Source organism: Amyelois transitella, chromosome 5 (genome assembly GCF_032362555.1).
Source record: "Amyelois transitella isolate CPQ chromosome 5, ilAmyTran1.1, whole genome shotgun sequence".
Taxonomy (NCBI): Eukaryota; Metazoa; Arthropoda; class Insecta; order Lepidoptera; family Pyralidae; genus Amyelois; species Amyelois transitella.
This window is the reverse complement of record NC_083508.1, coordinates 5,171,513-5,192,292: the sequence shown is the minus strand read 5'-3', so window position 1 is coordinate 5,192,292 and position 20,780 is coordinate 5,171,513. Positions and strand designations below refer to the sequence as shown.

Genomic DNA, 20,780 nt, shown 5'->3' with positions numbered 1-20,780 from the left:
CTGCTATTTGCGGCCCTGCCTGGGAACTGTCAGAAACAGATTATCAGACTGCACTGTACGATTTCATACATTAAATGCAGCACTTCAACTGAAATATTTTGTTGGTAATTATGAGAGCACAAGCATTAAAATTGCATTGAAAATTAACAACTGGCAGGCAGCCGACTCTTCATACTTTGATACATGCTACCTGTTTAGAAGCCGATAGCTGTGACACAATATTGATGGGGTGCTAAGTGCGGGAAAACAAAAAAAATAGCAGGATGGCTACGCCGGAGGTTTAGTGCTGGCACACTAGGTGTCAGGAGTACCAAACTCTTCCGGACGAAGACCGTAGGCAACAAAGGTAACAATATTATTGATACGCTTTGAAGACAGGGAAAGAGTTTTTCTTCGATTAATGTTTGTAAAACAAACAGTTTATTATGAAAAGGTACAAAAGCATTACAAGAAAATAAACTCAAAAAATAAAAAATGTTGATAAATCCTCCTGCCATTATGGGTTCCAATAAGGTTTGAAGCAGTAGATCTGGTTTTTGTGAAATGTCCCAAAATATATTCGTCATAAATGGAGCGAACTCAATAATGCTTCCTAAAGAAGTTAATGCGTATTTAATATTGGATTTCGACGAAATACAGTCTCGACCCTGGCGGGATATCGAAAAATTTACGCGCTTTCCGCAATTATGTTTTATTTTGCTTACGATTGTGAATATTTATGGTGTGGTAATAAAAGGTTACATTTGTCTGACCCGAAGAACTTTGTATAGGTACTATAAATACTTTAAGGTCTACATTCATACATACATATTGTAACGTCTATATCCCTTGCGGGGAAGACAGAGCCAACAGTCACGAAAAGACTGAAAGGCCACCTTCAACTGTAGATATGTCTTCATGATGGAATTGAGATTCAAAGAGTGATAGGTTGCTAGCACATCGCATATAAGAGTATCCTAATTTTATAAGCCTATCTCTTAGTTGCCTTTTACGACAGCCATGGGAAAGATTTGGAGTGGTTCTATTCGAAAAATCTTAATAAGCCTAAATGTTAATTGATAAAAGATAAATTTAATAGGAAGAGCGGATGCTCTTCCTATTAAATTTATCTTGCCTCAATTACTTACATAAAGGTGTATGGATGGATACCTAATTGAGGCAAGAAAACAAAAATTTGGAGAATACTTATATTGAGTAGTCTCGTGGGATAGGTTTCTGTCAAAAATATGAAGGTGTTAACACAACTTATTTTTGATTAGTACCCCTCTTTCTTTTAAACAATAAAGTAAAAAAAAATTGATGAATTTTTCTGTGGTTCTGCAAGTAGGTACCTACACCGGCGCTTGGCCAGTTTTTTTTTATAGTAGGTACTTTTTACTTTGATCCTACGGCCACCTTAAAAGGTAAAACACTAAATCTAACATATTTATATAACGATTTTGTAATATGCTGTTAGCTTAAAAGCCACAAATATTTCGATTATTTATATCTAAATTTTTAAATCTTATTGTAGCTGTCATCCGAAGAAAGCAATTTATTTTTATGATAATATGCGGTGTTGTAGCTTTACGTAATGTAAACTGACGCTTCCATTAAGACCTGGCAGTAACGGATTCCTCGAGAGACACTTTCCAGATATATTTTCTTTACAAAGTCGAGATAAATTTTATTGCTAGGTAAGAGAAATCGCCTTTGAGATGGAATTTTATGTTTTTGAGACATTACATACATAAAAAGTTTAAACAGTTTGTAGATAAGAAATTAACGATGTTTAGTTAACCAATTACTTATAATAAGACCTTAGAAAGTGTTGAAAGGTGATGACCATCGGAAAGCGAATAAGTTGTTAATCTCAATCGCTTAGTAATTAACAACAAATTAATAATGTATGTTCAAAATCTTTTGTTTTGGGACCTTCTCGGTAAGAGCCTTAGCTAACAGCCTGTAATCGAGAAGATGCTATTAGTTACAGCATAAGCATAACGTTACAGCAAAAAAAAACTACTTACTGTTCAGCAGTCTTTTTGATATCTACTGATTTTTTCTATCCAGAATAAAAAAGTTTATACAATATAATCGAGAGTTTTAGAAGCGATTCATGTATCTTCTCGACTTATCTTGTCCGTGGTGAATAGCCGAAGTTTCTATTGTAATGGTAATGGGTTACCGATAACATTCCGATAGTTTTGGTACATACGTGCGGCTGTGCCGGCCGTACTTATTGCCAAGTTGGACAAGCGGCGGTGTCCTAAATTTATACTTAGTCTGTTTGAGTTCCACCATTCAGAATGTTTCATTGAATTTCAATGATTCAAAACACTACCTGTGAATACATCAGATGGTTTCAAAAAGATCCTTTCGTTCACGTGAATGAAATAAAATGGTCCTAAGGTCTTTAAAAGTGGCAGCTGTACTATAAAAGACATTCCTATAGTTTAATCTTCTACGGAATGAATGACTCCATTGATAAAATCTATCACAGATTTTTTTTAAACATATTTATTACTAACCCTGAGATACTGAGAGAGATGTCTACAACTACCCTCAATCCGCTTCAGCCCCCTCATTGTTCATTCATTAATTTTAGATGACCGGTCAGTATTAAACGACCAATGAGAAAAGTCGTTTGACGGATATTCCCTCCGCGCACAGCGTTTCCCCTTTGTCGTCGTCTATGTTCGACATTACCCGACCAATAGCGCAAGTCGCCAGTCATCGAGCGGCGGTCGTGGGAGACGCTGTTTGCATTGAATTCGTATTTTTTATTGTTACTGTTGAACTGACATGCGCGCAGTTTTTCTAAATTTGTGACTAAAACACACTAGGCATTTGGATTTCAGTGGCAGAATTTAGTGTTAGTGTTGTGTTAACTTTTTAAACCTGTAGTTTTTTATTCCGCGTTGTTTTAAGCATATTGGTGCAGTGTTTATGTTCATAGCGCGCCGCCCGTTTCGTTCGGCGTGGAGGCACGGGCACATCGCCCTCGAGGATTCTTCTTCCTTCAAGAGGTGAGGTGCTAATACTCGCTTATTTTAACTTTTGTTTTGGTGAGCTAACCGTGCATTATGCGGCCGTCACAGCGGTATGTGATGATTTATAACATAGCCGGTGTTCGTCTCACTGAGCACGATGAGATTATTACAAATCCGGTTATTTAACAAGACAAATAATGCATACTTATTGTAGTTATTAGTGTTTTCTGCTTTATCCTTTTAGAAGCTGCTTTAATTGTTTTGTTAGTTACCGCTACATTCGTGTTATCTAGACCTACAAATTTATTTCCACAACCACTATCGTAGCACACTGCAAGGTATAAGCCTGCTGGATTACTATTACCTTCAAATATGAACTAAGTGACAAGCCATACAGGAAGCGCTGGTGTTGATTTATGTTTCACCTGAATGTAGCAGAACTAAAAATACAGGATTTGATTTCCCATAAGTATTTGAAAGACAGATGACAAAATGTGCTTATAATTGATACATGAGACGAGAGTAATTCCTTATGATACGAGTAGGTAGGTATGCTGTGTAAGATCATTAAACAAAAATCAACAATATAAGAAAAGGACAACGTGATAATAAATCTCCCAAATCCTATGCAAACAATAGGCTACACGATTAGCTGGACTAAATAACTAAATCTCTGCATTAGTAGATCACCCGTGAATAAATCTAAACTTACCATATGCATAGTCATCATTATAAATAAATAGGGTGCTTATTCAGATACATGAAGGATTGTCTTACTCGGATCCCATTTTTTTAGGATATGTGTAACAATAAAGATAATTATTTCAAATGAAGAACCGACGTGAAAATTATTTAGGAGCATGCGAGTCTAATAAATGGTCGGGTAGGAGATATTATCTTTTATCAATAGAAACGAACCCATGAAATGAAGTAAACTTTCATGGGTTCCTCCAATACTATAAAACTATAAACCTCCACGGTTTGGCAACAAAATACTAATTAGAATGGATGTATTAATTAAAATTTGATTTGTTTATAGCTATCCTATAAAATTTGTGAGCATCATACCGATTACAGATGTTATCTGTAAATCTTGCTTGTTTCGTGTAATCGTCCAGGGCTGCATCTGGGAGCGCGTAACCTAGTTTCGGGGTCACGCTTGCTCGGTGTCGCAAATGCATGCCCCGCTTGGTTCATTCACTCACTCTACCACTCCTCACTACACAGAAAGTTGCAAAGTTCCTCTCCTATATGACTTTCAGTCGGTGTTTTCCGATGCATTAGCAGGCACAATGCAAAACCCTTGACCTTATTGTTGGAGTGTTTTACATTTCTTTCCAGAAAATTTTAAAAGTACAATAGGTATTTCTCGATATCTTAAATCAAATATTGAGAAAAGTACTTATTTATCAAATAAGATAGTGAATGATCCTTAACTGAAAAACTACTTAAATAAAAGTAATACCTACTCGGTTACCTAATATTATAAATCAATTATCACATAAATAATTTGGTTACCAGGTATATCGACCTAATGGCTCGTTCAGAGAGCTTACAGAAAAGCCACCTTAGTAATATAGTTATTAACTTTTACGACATCCAGTCATTATTATTCTTTAGATAATTTATTGCAGTATTAAAGCACCTTCCATCCCTTTCATTCATTAGTTACTTTCCTATCATCAGACTTCGTTTAAATTTTATATTCGTTGAAATCAGGCAATTTTGACATTATTCTGATTTTCCATTTAACTATCCGACCTACTTTGAAAAACGTAAATTAGTTGACCTAAATTTGAATGCACATTTACGAGTTTTGGTTCAAGTCCGCTTCTCATTTACTAAACAAACTATTGTTACTCTGAAGTCTTGACGAACGATACGTAATCGAATGAATCATTTCTCAGCGAGTTCCTCGTTATAATTTATTGTTCAATAAAGTTTACTTAGGTACCGCGGAGAAGTACCTAACCTGATCCCAGAATAAAAACATTTTCAAAAACTGAACTTTTTTTTCTATCCTTTGGTGTGATCCAGTTTTTGCAATAAATATGGCATTTCAAATATTTTATTCGATGTTGCTCAAAATGCAGTATTTTTTCTGCGTTGTATCTATTTCCTGCAGAAAATTTGTCTTCAAAAATATGTAACTTCGCTTTAAAATAAGTTCTGTCTTGTGATTTGATTCAGAAACACATTTTGGCTTTTAAAGATATCTGTTAATTATATTTTAATGAAACATTACTTAGATTTAATCTCGAAGCAATCGCCAGATAAAGCATGCCAAAATCAACAGAGCATCGCAGCAAACAAAGCCGTACCTGGTTAGCTCATAGCATTAGTCACTGGTTGGCTATTGCTGGTATTATTTATTTTAAAATGGAGGCACCATATGTGAGGATGACTTATATCATCTCTACTCTCAGCCTATTTGTTTTAATAACAAAAAAACCACAGACAACTTATGATTACCTTAATATATATCACTCCGTAGATATGTGAAAATCCGAACGCTAACCAAAACTACTCGTAAAATTTTAATGTGTGGCGATTTACTGACCATTCAAGACGGATTGTTTTGTTTTGCCTTGTACATGAATAATGAACAGCGACCGCCCATTCGTATTAACTAGTGCTGTTTACTCACATAGATTTCGGGATTTAAATCTCAATTTTACATGAGTGAAAAGTGCTTTACTATCACCGACTGCAGTGAATAATCTTCATATTAGCTGAAGATTTAAAACTATACTGCACCTCCGATCTGTCATCGTGCGTGTAAATTTTGGTCACAATTCACATTTGTGAATAACGTATCAAAATTTTAATTAGAAATCCATGTCGCAAAATAATTTGCCTACTTATAATAAAACTGAAAGTTAAAAGTAATAAAGCTACTTCGCTTTTCTTTAGGCAAATTTACCACACCTTGATCGTGCACTTTCATATTTTATGCAAGGAAGGGAGCGGCTGATTTTTATTCATAAAAATCATAATTGTTATGTACTCGATATCTATTCATCAAAAATAAAAGAAAATAATTAAAAAGTAGAAGACACTAAGGAATACCAAAATAAGAAGTGAGAATCAGTGAATTGAGTTGTAAATGAAATTGAATATCTTCAGTTGCACTTATCTAGTAATTTCTGCTTGAACGCTACAATAGGTTGGTGATACCGCGGGAAGTAAATGTATAGAGGCGTAGACAAAAATATTGGTTCCTCGTCTTCGTCTGCATTATAGAGTCGACCTCCGAGTTCGATTCTCCTTGAAACCCTGTGTGAATAACAATTCGTATGTGAGACAAGTACAAATTTCTGTCCTTCCTCTTTAAACATGTCGCTTTCAGGCTTTTCAGCTATATTTTAGTGTTACAATAACATGCAAAAAGAAACTGCTTATACTCAGGTACTCTTCTAATTAACAACAAACATAAATATACTACTAGCAAGGATAGGCGATACATATTTCCATTTGCTATGATCTCTGTATGGTGGTCTTCTGCTAACAGCTAAATATTTGTTATTATTGTCACTTCAATTTATATTTATTGTTATTGTTAAATTTATTACAATTAATTATTGTGACGTAGATAAAAACGATAACAGATAAGACAGCTGATAGATGAGCTGTGTCTATGGGTTACGGTTTTGTAACGAGGATACCAGATAACTAGTTGGTCAAGACTTCAAACCATTCGGCTGCCGAATGAATCTAGAGATATAAAAATGCTAGGTCGAATGCATTCCAGCGGCAATCTTTATAGAAATTATATATTTGATGAACCGCATTTTCAGGAAGGCCTATCCCGTGTAACAGGTTAAGGAGAAGACGAAGAAGTAGATATGATATTTATATATTATACTCAACCTGCTTTTTGCATCTATGACTCGACATATAAAAAATATTTTCCTGATAATTTTTATTGAAATATATAACCTGGTTATAGTATATTAATAACTAGCTTTTGCTTCCGTGGGAAATTCCAGAAAAAAGTTTATTTCATTCCCGAAGGTATATTCTATATCTGTGCCACGTTTCGTGACTGTCATTCCAATAGTTTATTCATTCATTCATATAATCACGTCTATATCCCTTGGGGGTAGAAAAGTCTTGAAAACTGATAAGCCACGTTTAGCTGTATGGCCGTTCCGATAGTTTTTAAGTTTATTCGACATAAACATACAAAAAAAAAAACAAATATTTTTTCTATATTATTAGTGTTCATCTAACGGAATGTTTAGGTTTATATTGGTAAAGTTAGATACGCCGCCATAACAATTTAGCAACTTTGTTCCAATAAGTATTATTTATTCTTATTGGAACAAAGTTGCTAATCGCTTCGAAACAACAACAAGGAAATCGAGCTCAGACATTTTCTATTTTTTATATTCTTAAAATTTATCTATATGAACGTTTGATCTAAAGTAACTAGTTATTCCACTCAGTAACATACCTATTCCAGATTTAAATTAAACAATAAAAATTGTCCGCTTGTTATGAAAATGTTTGTTTTCGTAAATGTTTGTATGAAAGCATATCACAAAACCTGCGTTACTTACATGTTAAGTTCAAGTTACGTTAAATAAAACATTTTTTTGAAAAAATATAAAATTGCATGTAGCAAAATGTTCAATCCTTTTTTAAAAAGTGATATTGAATTGGAAAGTTTTTTTTCCGAAAATAAATTTCCTGCGGAAAGCCTGTAGTAATTCGATTAGGCACTTTAATTATACTCTCTTAATGGTTTTCGGATGCCTCACTAATTGTTCACGAAACATTGTCTTATACAAACTTACTTTACCAGTGCATTAACCACGCATTAAGTATATATTTTTTTTGTGACTCATAACAAAAAATTCTTAATATCTAAACAATTATTTACTTAAATGAAGGTGTCATGTTGATCTTTTGTTTATAGTCTCGTCTTGTTATAATTGCACAAGTATTATGGAAGTACCTCTTACCTTTGAGATACAGAAAACTCTTTTTTTTGACCGATTATGTTTATCATCAAAATCTGAAGACTTGCAATAAGTAAATGGTAAACGTTGTACTTACCTATTAAGCAAAGTTAACTCGTAAATTTTGACTCGTATCGCCAAAATAAACTAGTTGTTTTTCCTTTACAAGTAAAAATGGATTATGAGCCTGTCCTCCCTTTCATTTTTTCAAATTACTGTCAAGGAAAATACTTCTTTCATTTGCAATATTAAATTTGCCTGCCTATTTCAATTTATCTTTGATATAGGTATTTTTACAAGAAAATGTTGATCAAAATAATTACAGCTCTGCCAGTAAGGTACATCATTTCGTTCGGCAACTCTACTTGGTATGATTTTTCCTGAAAAAGATATATCGTTTGTTTATTTGTTTGTAAATACTTTATTGTAAATAACAATTTTTTTGTAGTGCTCAATGCTCAATGGCGGACTTACCCCAGTATGAGGGAACCAGGTAACTCAAAGAAACATATCAAGTTAAGGGATAGTACAATGGTAAAAACACTTAAAAAAATAATACAAAGGTACCATATTAGTTGATACTTAAGATTAATTGATATGTTATAATTATTTATTTTCCTTTTTGTATTTGTCCTTATATATTCGTCAACCGTCGCTTTCATGGTATTTAAGATTGGAACTCATCGTTTCCAAATATGAGAAACGCGAGTTAATTCGTTTATTTTTTTGTGATCTCATTTATGCCAAACCAAAAACATCTTTTAAGCATAAAGAAGGCATTTTGCAAACTCTAAAAATGTTACGAATTGTTGCCACATGCTGCGAATCTGAAGATGGCGGTTATATCACACGCGGTAGGAGATGGCATCGTATTCATTCACTATAATCTGGTTTTATGATACGTGTAGTAATTAAAAACAATTTCGTCTGCACGCTGTGCAAAGTCTTTTCAGACTATAGAATTTGTATTTTGTTATAATAATATATTACTTGTTTACTAAATTCCTCAAAAACAGTGTAGTAGATTTTGAGTAAAAGAGTAGTACATTGGTAGGATTAGAAGAATAGGATATGGATTCGCATCTGTCGCGAAGATTAGTTTTTTATTAAGAATTTTTCATAAATATTTTATATTGACATCCATATCAATCTCAATTCTATTACTCAGCCATAAAGCTGAGAGATTTTGAGTAAAAGAGTAGTACATTGGTAGGATTAGAAGAATAGGATATGGATTCGCATCTGTCGCGAAGATTAGTTTTTTATTAAGAATTTTTCATAAATATTTTATATTGACATCCATATCAATCTCAATTCTATTACTCAGCCATAAAGCTGAGGCATTTAGAGATTGTGGGCTCAATCTAACCCGTAAGGTATTAAGTCGTGATGTGACGTGAACTAGTGGACTGACTACTTAGTGACCAGTTAATATTTTTTACTATTATTGAGAACCATTGCTGGTCATGACTCCCATACTGGTCTGGAGGAAAAAGGAAAAACGAGTTAAAGCCAATCAAGGGACAGGCTTATAATCTTTGGAGACTTATTTAAGGCGATGGGCTAGCACTGCTCTATTTGAATATCAATTCCACCTGTATTCCGTATTTTTCAAGATTGTTGGTTCTGCCTACCCCGTAAGGGATTAAGATGGGAATATTTGTATATATGTATTATGAACAAACGAACTCAGTGAGTAAAAAATAAGTCTAGTTGGCAACGAGGATTCAAAGAAATCGAAAAAAAATGAATATAGTCAAAATGTTTATTGACATTCAGTTACGTGTTTGCGATCCCAAAAATATTTTTCACAGATAAACCAGACTGAAATGTTTGTTATTTTGTTAAGCAGGTTGATAGCGAATAGCTTCGAAAAAGATTTATCTTGCATTTCAATTCAGTTTTTTACTACTTGCGCAATCAGTTCGATCGGTCTGTGGGCGGAGTTTTTATTTATATTATTACTTTGATTTATGTCGTGTAAACGAAAATTGTATTTTTAATACTTATACTTACCCTTGTATTAAGTCGTTATAGTTTCTAAATTTTTCTAAAAATCATAAGAGTCGCCATCACAAGAGATTTAATAACTACCCACTTATTGATTAATTTGCCTCAAAAATGTCTTCTACTTTGTTTATACAAGTTTTGTAAAGTCTTCACTCTAGTAAAAAATATTCGAAGTGTCTTCCGTACAAGCAGTTTGGATCTCAACACGGCGAAGATCCTTTACGTAAGTACAAAAAGTTGTTATTGGCCTTTTTTATTCCATGTTTACTTTTGCCTTGTGAAGCGTCAATAAACAAATAAAAACGAATATTTTAATAGTTTGTATTTGAGTTAGTTGCTTATTTAAAGTTCCTAAGTAGTTAAAATTATATTTCGATTTTTTTTTCGATAGAAAAAAAATATTTAAAATAATACTGTACTTAACACAAACATAGTTTCGAAATTATTTTGAACTTAAGCCAAAATTTAAAATTGTTTGCATTATTAGTACTGTAATTACCTGCATTTTAAGTACGTGCACTCTAGTACAGATTAACTATGGCTTAAATTATCAAGTTACGAGCTATAAATTATAATCCAATTATTACCTTAGAAGTTGTCGACAGATCACGTTAATTGGATTACGATTATGTAGTATTATCATTGGATCCGTTTAGGTTTTTTTTAACGTTGACACTTAAGTCGTCACTGTCTAATCACAATAGGAGATTTCAAACTACCTTGTTCAAATGTTGATTTGAAATCTCCATTGAATTAATTTGTTTTATTAAGCTAATCCTGGTATTATCTATCTTTCAGCAAACTTAAAAAGATCTTTATGATTAAAACTGAAGGAGAACGACTCATTACTAACGAAGAAAAAAACCGGATAAAATATATTTTTATATCAAAAAATATTTTACGTCCACAAAAGTTCCACAAAAGCGAAGTGAATTTTACCACTTGAGATTTAAAAAGTTGTACTTACGTACGTATCAAAGGAAAATGCAACATGCTGAAGTGTTTGCGATGCAATGAAAAATGCAACAGAAGTAGTCGTGCAATAACTGCGCTGCGCTGCGGTTTCAGATTACGAGTATTGCGTTCATTTGCATGCGTACTTGTATTGTAACACTTGCCTAGCACGTTCATGTGAGATTATGACTTTAATGAGGAATCGAATAGACTATGGCTCTTGTTTTCGCCATGATTTTAAATAAAGAATTAAGTATTATATAACTGCAATTTCGATACAGCCTTGGGTATTGTTTATTGTCTTTTCTTTTTGGTGCAAGAAAGTGCTTTGAACTTTGTTACTCGCTTACCGAAATATATGGCGATTATTTTGTTCATAAATACATATATCACGTCTACTTCATGTCCCTCACGGGATTTTAGGGGGGTAGTCCACATTTAGCTGTACGGCATAAACAATGGATATTGATCATCGTTGGTGTGGTCGTGGAATAGAACTTACTAGCTAATGGAAGTGTTATAAATTTGGGATATATAATAATACTTATGTTTTACTAACTTCTAAGTAAGTTTATTTTGGGAATATCCAACGGGAATAGCCGCCCTTGGCCGCTCCGCGGTCACTTCCTTTAAATTTTGACTTAGGGCCAAGTACAAGCGCGGCGCGACGGAACCACGTTCTAAATGTGACGTGAGGTGCATATTGCTTCACGGAAATCGTCGTATTTCGGTATTCACCTCGGACTCGCTTTGTATATCTTTAATGTGCTAGACTTAAGGTGAAGCTGCAGTTGTATGCGTGAAGCCTTGAATGGACCTCTATTATAAATCAAAATAATTGTTTTACAGTTATATCCTTGAAGCCTTAGTCAAAATATAAATATAAGTATTTTAATCCGTGGATTAGTGTGAGGTAAATGTGTGTGTGTTTTTTTCTGCTTTGATAATTGTCATGATCTCTTGTCAGTTGTTTTGTAATTTGATTATTTAAGTGCACAAATTTTTACCGCGGCTATTTAAGATGCAATTTTTTATTGATAGGAACATGTATTAGAGATATATTAATGCAGTATCTATCACATAATTTAATCAGACAAATTTTATCGTTCATTAATGTCTTCATTATATCTACGAGTATCGCTGGCAGTTTATGAGTAACGGCAGTTAGAACACTTTATCATATTCTTGGAAGAGTCCACATGAATTGTTGTTCCTTTGATTAAGCACGCATACGCGATGGTGAACAAGTACCTAAATGTGCGATTGTTGCATTAGTAGGTAAATATCCATACTAATATTATAAATGTGATAGTACTTCACTGCAAAGAGTTCCATGAAATTTTGCAAACATTATACACAGAAGGACATAAGGTATTTTTCACGTAGGAGGATTATCAGGGTGTATTCTTTTAATATAATAAAGGTTAGGTTATAAATATTGTGAATAAATTGTTTGTGTATTCTATTGGTTAAATATTGATTTACTTTACAATGAATGGTAATCAGTCTCATTAGAATATAAGAGAAGTGAGCTCATTCTGACTGATGATAGTTAGATAGAGTAGATTGAACTATCATCAGTCAAAATGCGCTCACTTCTTTTATATTCTAACATCATTCAACTTTGTCAATTCTATCGAGATTATAAAATGTTCTGGATGTAAACTGCAGATCATTAAGGTAAAAGGATGCAGGGTTTCATATCTTGCATGGTGATTTCTGCATTTACCTTGACTGTATGTTGTGAAATATATTATTTTGTTGTGAACATACACAAAATGTCCATACGACATTGGATTTCTTGTTTTAAGCTTTATTTACTCATTCATCCGAATCAGACCATAATATTATTCAAGGCGCGCCTGAGCCGGTCACCGTCTTACATAAAAAAATATTAAAATTTATCGTGAATCAAACAATCATTGTATGAACTTTTTTATTATTCAAATAAAGGCATAATTACATCATTGTACTTTGTGACCGAAACGTTTTGTTTGTGACATGTCATATTCATACATGTTTATTGACGGTGTGTAGAGAGCTATAAATACGAACAGGTACAAAAATAAATCAGAAATGTATTTATTCTGGCTAAGCAACACAAAATAAAGAAATAAATTGTAACATATAAACATATATTAAACTGTTAATTTGCATATCGCAACAACACATGTAGCTTCAATTTCTATGTGATTGCAGACGGGCATTTTTACAGTAGATGACTGTGTTTTTTGTCCGTCACAAAGCGATTCCAAAGAGCGCTTGCAGTCAGACACAGTGTAACCGCTGTTTTTGTTTTTTTAATAACCTTTTATTTTTGGTCGCTTTTATCATTTGAATATCTTTTTTATTTTAACCGTTTACTAGCCCCTAAATAAAAAAGTTATTATTCCACCGGTGATAATTTATCACGCCAATTTGTATGCAAAATTTGTTGTTTAAAATATATTTATATTAATTTTTTAACAATATTAAATGAGAAATGTTAGACGAATAGAAAAGATATATACCAAATAACTACCAATACATACCCACACTTATACGACTTTACAATCATGGATTTAAATAATTGAAACAAGGAAGGTTCTTACTGACAATTATATAAGAACATCAGTTTTATAAATAAAAGCTTCCTTATAGCTACCGAGTCTACGAGTTCGAAAATATCAGTAATTATGTGATTTTTTTGTACAATTTTTTTTTACCAGACAGCATAGATATGCGTATGTGTGTGTGTAGAGCGAAGGTATGTGTTATTCTTGCGGAGCAAAGGTGGTACTAATTTAGAGGACGAGAGGAACAAACTGGAAGTCTATCTTTTGTTATGAAGTAAATATTTAAAACGCATTGTATAACAGGAGGGGAAGGGGTATCTTTTTTTATCTCAATATATCACAACAGACGTAAAACGTCCAGCACTGTACATAGGCCTCTCCCAATGACTACTTTTTAATGTATGTTATCTATTACTCAGGAGTGTGTAGACCGATTCAGGAAATATTTCTTGTTTGTATGAATAGCGTGATCCTAATAATTATGATCGGAACATCAATATTACATAATTCCTCGAACTTAGTAAAGTGCCATAGTTTTATAACATATATATATTTTAGTGCATATAATCACGTCCCCATCACCCTCGGGCCAGATGGAACCAACAGTCACGCAAAGACTGAAAGGCCACCTTCAGCTGTATGGCTTAATGATGGTATTGAGATTTAAATAGTGATAGGTTGCTAGCCAATCGCTCAAAAGTAAATCCCAAGTTTATCAACCTTTACCTTAATGTGGTCCTGTTTAAAGTGTCAGGAACCACACGGCACAATCTTTAGCAACTTTTACTATTTATTGTGCCATAGCGACTGAGGTTGGGAATTCAGACCGAAATAATGTGGCATTTGCCCGCCGCAATTTGTCTTTCATAGGCTGGCTGGATTTCATCGCGCTGCCAGACTCTGAGAGCCATGCACCGCGAATCTTTTGCTTGCAAAGTATTGCAAGCCTCGCCTGCCGACGAGCTGTGGGGTTTATTGACCCGGCGACCGTGACACCCCCCTCCCACGCCTTTCCCTCGGTTCGCAAACTCAACTTATTTGTTCCCAATTCCGTTGCTCTCGCTGAGGATTATCCGTCACGATTTCCTATTAACTTTGCGACATCTGTATGGTGTTACATACATGTATGTAGCAGAACGTATGGTACACAATAAACGATGGTTGCAAAATAAATGCTACAAAATATCTTTGGTTACTACTACTTTGTAACTTTCAAAATTAAGATGTAATTGTTGTAAAATATATTTTTTCATTGAAGAACTGTAATAAATATTTATATGCACTAACCAAAGTTACCGTGGTTACCGTATAGACGCAGTTTCGGTCGTTAAAACATTTATGATGTTGATGTTTAGATCATATCAATACAAAGATACGTACGATGGACCTCCAGAGAAGACAACAACATTTGCTTTTGTGACTGGCAAACAGTTATGAAAAGTACATAAAGTTACAATTTAACCGGACGCTTTCAAGGCAAAAGTGATTTACATTGCCAAAACTTTTAAAAAATTAAGGTACCTTAAGCTGGTTTAAACATTCAGTACAAGAAACATAGTAATGATTGTGTAGGTAGGGTATGATTTGGAGGGAACCGCGGAAAAAGCTTATATTCAATATTTCGAACGAACCCTTAACGATTAACGAAAGACAATACAGAGTCTTCTTACTAGTATCTTCAAACGTCCTATTGTAATTGGACTGATTCCTAATGTAATCTCTTTAAGGAATACTTCTCTAATTGAAACGAAGCAGAATCCTTTGTTTGGTGTTTCTATTTGCAATCATAAATGATTGATCTAAAGATCGGCATGACAATAAAATTTGCTGTTTTTATTTCACTCCAAAAATCTGAATGATTCAACGCCGTAGTAAGTCGAGTTTTGCTTTGGCAGATCACGTATTTTACACCTATTGAAATACTTAATACTTATTTTGATGAACAAAAAACATTGCGTTAGATGAGCTTACTTTTTCAATATCGAATCAACATCTGACCTTATATTGCCGATGCCGAGAGTACCTACTAAGGAAATTTTAATAAACTTCCTTTTAAATTTACTTTTGCTTGTGATGCACCTCACGTAAGTACTCGTGTACCGTCGTATACGTACGGTGCTTGTTACCAGTTTCCTTCCCAGTTACTACAAAATTACCATGTGGAGACCAGAATTAGTGACTGTATGTTATGTATTGTCGATAAAGAACTATTACAAGATTTTATTTCGGTTCACTTCACCTGTACGTTCATGGTCCGTATGAATGTAGTAGGCAAAGGTGATAGTGTGATCTTTGTTTATAAACCAGTAATTTAGGGCGCTAAAGCAATATTAAAAATTCATGAGAAAATAAGTTTATTTTAAAATATCTAATAATTTCACATTGCATTCATAACTTACTCTCTTATCCACTAATTATGCATCATATATCACACAGTTATTTTTTTATCGATCTGGTTTCGAGATATTCTAATTCAAATCTTCTTAGCCTCATTAAAAATCTGTCTACATTTATCTTTACTTATACAAAGGTAATATGAAATACCTACATATGTGGCTTTGAAGAATTTATTCATCATTCATTGCGAGCGGTTTAACATCAAAGCGAGCATTCTTTCAATCGAGACGACATTTCGCAAAAGCACTTGTTCACTGCCTAGTACCTAGAAACCTTATATAAATCCAGATGCTCGAGGCGATATCCAGATTTCTATTCCTAATATTTTTGTTTTAGTGTAATAAGTAATATTCTGTTACCCAATTGAATGAATATTCTGAATAATGAATGCGGTGCTCATCACATTAATTTAATTTCGTATAGTCTTGATATAAAGTTTCCGTTATTCAAAACTTGTCATTTAGGTACGCCTACGAATCTAACATCCTCTATTTTGTTCATACAGGTGGGTGTAACATATTAGTGCCGTACGGTAAAATCTACGTTTTTGGAACGTCAACCACACCATAAATAAACTCTACACGGTTTGCAACTAATGTTATTGAACCAGTACTTACTTTGTTTACACAGCTGTTGGAAACTGATGTAAACTTACCGTAGTTTATTTTCAGTCAATGGAATAGTATTTATTACTAGAATAATAAATAACTTTTCTGTTAATACGCGATGCTAGACCATCCATTGTTTCTATTTAGAAGCAATTTCTCGATATGGATAACGTTAGACTTGATCTGTGTCAAAAGGTCTATATTTTAGACCTTTTTTGAAAATTTATTAGTTTCTGAGCTGTTTTATCATTTTAATAAGTTTATTAGCGTATGTTATATTAAGCAAATAGGTAACCCGATTATTTGGATTGTTATATTTTTAAGTTGTTAGTTGTTTAACTTAAAAAAATATGGCATACACGGTATAGAGACTGAGTGGTCCCATGTCCTCCTTAAATACCAGAGCAGGCAGGCAAAGTTTACAAATTATAAGGATGTTTTGTCAACAGATGAAGCGGAGGCCAGTAGCACGGTCGGCGGCGAGGTGAGGCTGTGGCGGGCGACATGGACCACGCGGTGAAGGCGATGTCGGCGCGCGGCCCGCTCGCCCGGCTCGTGGCCCGCCGCCGCTTCGAGTCCGCCGAGCTGGAGGAGCTGTATGCACGGTATGATATCCACACATCCAACCGTAATAATGTTATAAAGAGAACAGTTTGTATTTTTGTTTGTTACTAAAAAAAATTTTTGGGCCAATTGAACCAATTAAACAGAAACAGACTGGATATTCTGGAATAATATAGGCAACAACGAGGCCCCGTGATTAAGTCTAGCCTAATTAAGATACATACATACATAAACTCACGCCTCTTTCCCGGAGGGGTAGGCAGAGACTACCTCTTTCCACTTGCCACGATCCCTGCATACTTCCTTTGCTTCATCCACATTCATAACTCTCTTCATGCAAGCTCGGCGGTTTCGGGCACTTTTGACCTGACCCTTCACCAGGACGTCCTTAATTTGATCAAGATATGTTCGTCTAGGTCTTCCCACCCCGACCTTTCCCTCCACACTCTCCTTGTATATCTGCTTAGTCAACCTGTTTTTATTCATCCTCTCCACATGACCGAACCATCTCAACATACCCTTTTCTATTCCTGTAACTACATCTTCTTTCACATCACAACATTCCCTTATCACGCTGTTCCTTATCCGGTCACTCAATTTCACACCCAACATACTCCTTAACGCTCTCATTTCCACTGCATTTATTCTGCTTTCGTGCTTCTTTTGCCATACCCAACTTTCACTCCCATACATTAATGTCGGGACCAACACGCCCCTGTGCACAGCCAGTCGAGCCTTTTTGGATAGTTTCTGACTGCTCATAAAGGCATGCAAAGCTCCATTCACCATGTTCCCCGCGTTCACTCTCCTTTCAATATCACTATCACACTTGCCATCTGATGTAAACTTTGATCCTAGATATACAAACTCTTTCACTTGCTCAACTTTTTCTCCTCCAATCAAAATATTACATGCTGTCATTTCTTTCTCCATTTCAAAAACCAGTGTTTTAGTTTTACTTACGTTCACTTTCATTCCTTTCTCTTTTAAAGCTTCATGCATACAGTTTACCATCTCCTGTAACTCCTCCGCTGATGACGCCAGTATAACCTGATCGTCGGCATAGAGCAGACATTTGACGAGTAAATCATTCATCCTTAATCCACTTTCAGACTCTTTCAAATCTGTCAAACAACTATCCATAAATAGGTTGAACAGCCACGGTGACGCAACACATCCCTGCCTAACACCTTTCTCAATCTTAAACCACTCAGTGTGCGCTCCGTTTATCCTGACACAAGCACTCGAATCCTCATATAAGGATTTCAGTGCTCGTATCAAGAGACTGCTCACCCCATGCATAGAAAGTGCTGACCACAATTCATTCCTCTCAACTCTGTCATAGGCCTTTTCCAAATCCACGAATGTGCAATAGACTTTTTGACTCTTGGCCAAAAACTTTTCGGCTATGCACCGCAAAGAAAAGACCTGATCAGTACATCCCATTCCCTTTCGAAATCCCGCTTGAGCATCCCATATTTTGTCATCAGTTTCATTCCTGACTCTATTAATCAATACCTTAGCATACAATTTGCCGACGACGCTAAGCAGGCTTATACCACGATAATTTTTGCAGTCCAGTTGTGACCCTTTTCCTTTGTAAAGTGGCACAATAACAGCCTTACACCAATCTTTTGGTACTCGGCCGCTTCTCCAACACAAATTGAAAAGGCAGTACAACTGTCTAGCTACGACGCCTTTTCCTGCTTTAAGCATCTCGACCGACACTCTATCATACCCGGCAGCCTTACCCGCTTTCATACTCTTAAGTGCTTCCACAATTTCAAACATTTCAATTTCGCCTTCCATCTCATTCTCTTTTTCTTCGCTATAGCAGAACTCTTTCTTATTTTCTTCCTTTTTTTCAAATAAACTCTCAAAATAGTCCTTCCATATCTTTAGCACACATTCTTCTCCTTTCACAACGCTACCATCCTGGCATCTGATCCTAGTCAGCTCTCTGGTTATAGTTTTTCCTCGGGCTGACCTTACGGATTTCCAGAATACTTTCAGATTTGACTGAAAGTCTTCTGATAGCCTTTTATCAAAATCCTCTTTATACTCTTCTTTCTTTCTAATCACAGCTTTCTTAACCAAATCTTTCATTTTTTTATATTCCTTACGTGCTTCATTCACATCCTCATCTATAACCTCTTGCATTCTTAAGTTAGCTTTTGCTGCTAACAAATTAAGATTATTGTCACGTAATTAAATTAAGCATTCCGAAGATTCGCGAGTGCCAAACCAACCGTACCCTACACACTATATTGCTTCATTTTCACACAGTTTCTAAATGACCTCTGAGTAAAATTTGATAGTTCTCAGGTTTTAACGGCTTTACTTGCCTCACGGAGCACGAAATCATCATACCTTAACTAGAAACAACACAAAAGTATTTCACGTGGGTTCCATCGGATTTGCATTGAATTATTAAAATAATTGCCAACATGTTGGGCGCCAAAGTGCGAAAGGCCCCATAACGTCTTGACAAGCCATATTTTAAACACCATAAATACACACATATAATCACGTCTATAACCCTTGCGGGGTAGACAGAGCCAACAGTCTTGAAAAGGCTGAAAGGCCATGTTCAGCTGTTTGGCTTAATGATAGCCATTGTATTTTCTACGACAATATTCTGTTAAATAATTGAATAATTTTGCCAGGTATGCATGCAAGCTGCAGCGCACCTCCGTGGGCTGGGCGCTGGCGCTGTGGGCCGCGCTGGCCGCCGCGCTAGCCGCCGTCGACGCCACGCGCGGCTGGCGACGGGCACCGCAGGTTAGTCTTTTAATTATCTTTCCCTGACGCAGACACTGTGAGTTGACTCTTGCTGCGATCATTACAGATTTCTTTCCTTAAATTCTTCCTCCACATCATCCAGCTGAATGTGGCCGTTAAGTCTTTTTGGGACTGTTGCATCTGTTTAAGGTAATAAAGGATAAATAGGTGATTATGTGTGTTAATTGTAGTCTCTGGGCTGTTAAAGTTTCATTCACAAAAGAGTATAATAAAATCAAGGTGAAACTATGACCACGATCCGTGATTGTTTAAGTCTACTATACTACCTATGTTTAACCGGCTTATGTTTGATCACCATAAGCTTTGCAGGGGAAACTAACCTACATTGTATTATGGTTTCGCATCCAGTAATAGCATATAGTTATAGAGCTAACCCATTGAAAGAATGTAATAACTCAGAAAAGTGACATTGGTGAAGGTCCGCGTTAGAAGTTATTGAATAAAAACTTATAAATATTTTATATGTTTCAAATTAAATAGTTTTTCTCATTTGCTTCAAATTTTCAATCAATCATTTTGTATGTTAATTGTTATAAATCGTTCGACCGATTTGTTACACGCTATTAATTTTCCATTGGATAACCTAATTTGTATTCAATCATCCAAACATGATAGATTGAAATATATTTTCCAATGGATTCTGTTTTGATTCCATTAACGAAGGGGTGAAATGATGCTAAATCATCATATTTTCAAATCTCCTATGTATCATAAGAAGATAAGAACTGCGCATAAATTTCAATACGTACAACATAATGCTTGAGAAGTATTCATTAGCTTCTAGCCAATAAAAGCAGACTGTTTGTCCTTATGTTATAGACTAGGGCCTTTGATCTCGTGAAATCGTTTATTAACTAAAGATGTCATTATAAGTAACAATCCTGTTGTTAAATTTCTGTACGTAGACTGGTAATGTCAGTCACCTTTTACTGAAAATGAAAATGTGATTTCAGT

The 20,780-nt window shown here is 34.9% G+C and overlaps 1 protein-coding gene across 3 annotated transcripts in view; it reads left to right on the top strand.

Moving 5' to 3' along the window:
* Window positions 1–2,722: 2,722 nt before the first annotated feature.
* The window catches only part of LOC106139091 (Ca(2+)/calmodulin-responsive adenylate cyclase), a 63,276-nt gene continuing 45,218 nt past the window's right edge, over window positions 2,723–20,780 (top strand). For all 3 annotated transcript variants that reach the window (XM_060954841.1, XM_060954840.1, XM_060954839.1), the window contains exons 1-3: window positions 2,723–3,008; window positions 16,910–17,065; window positions 19,691–19,805. In XM_060954841.1, the coding sequence (XP_060810824.1) occupies window positions 16,965–17,065; window positions 19,691–19,805 (216 nt within the window). In that variant the 5' untranslated portion in view covers window positions 2,723–3,008; window positions 16,910–16,964. The remainder of the gene's footprint in view (window positions 3,009–16,909; window positions 17,066–19,690; window positions 19,806–20,780) is intronic.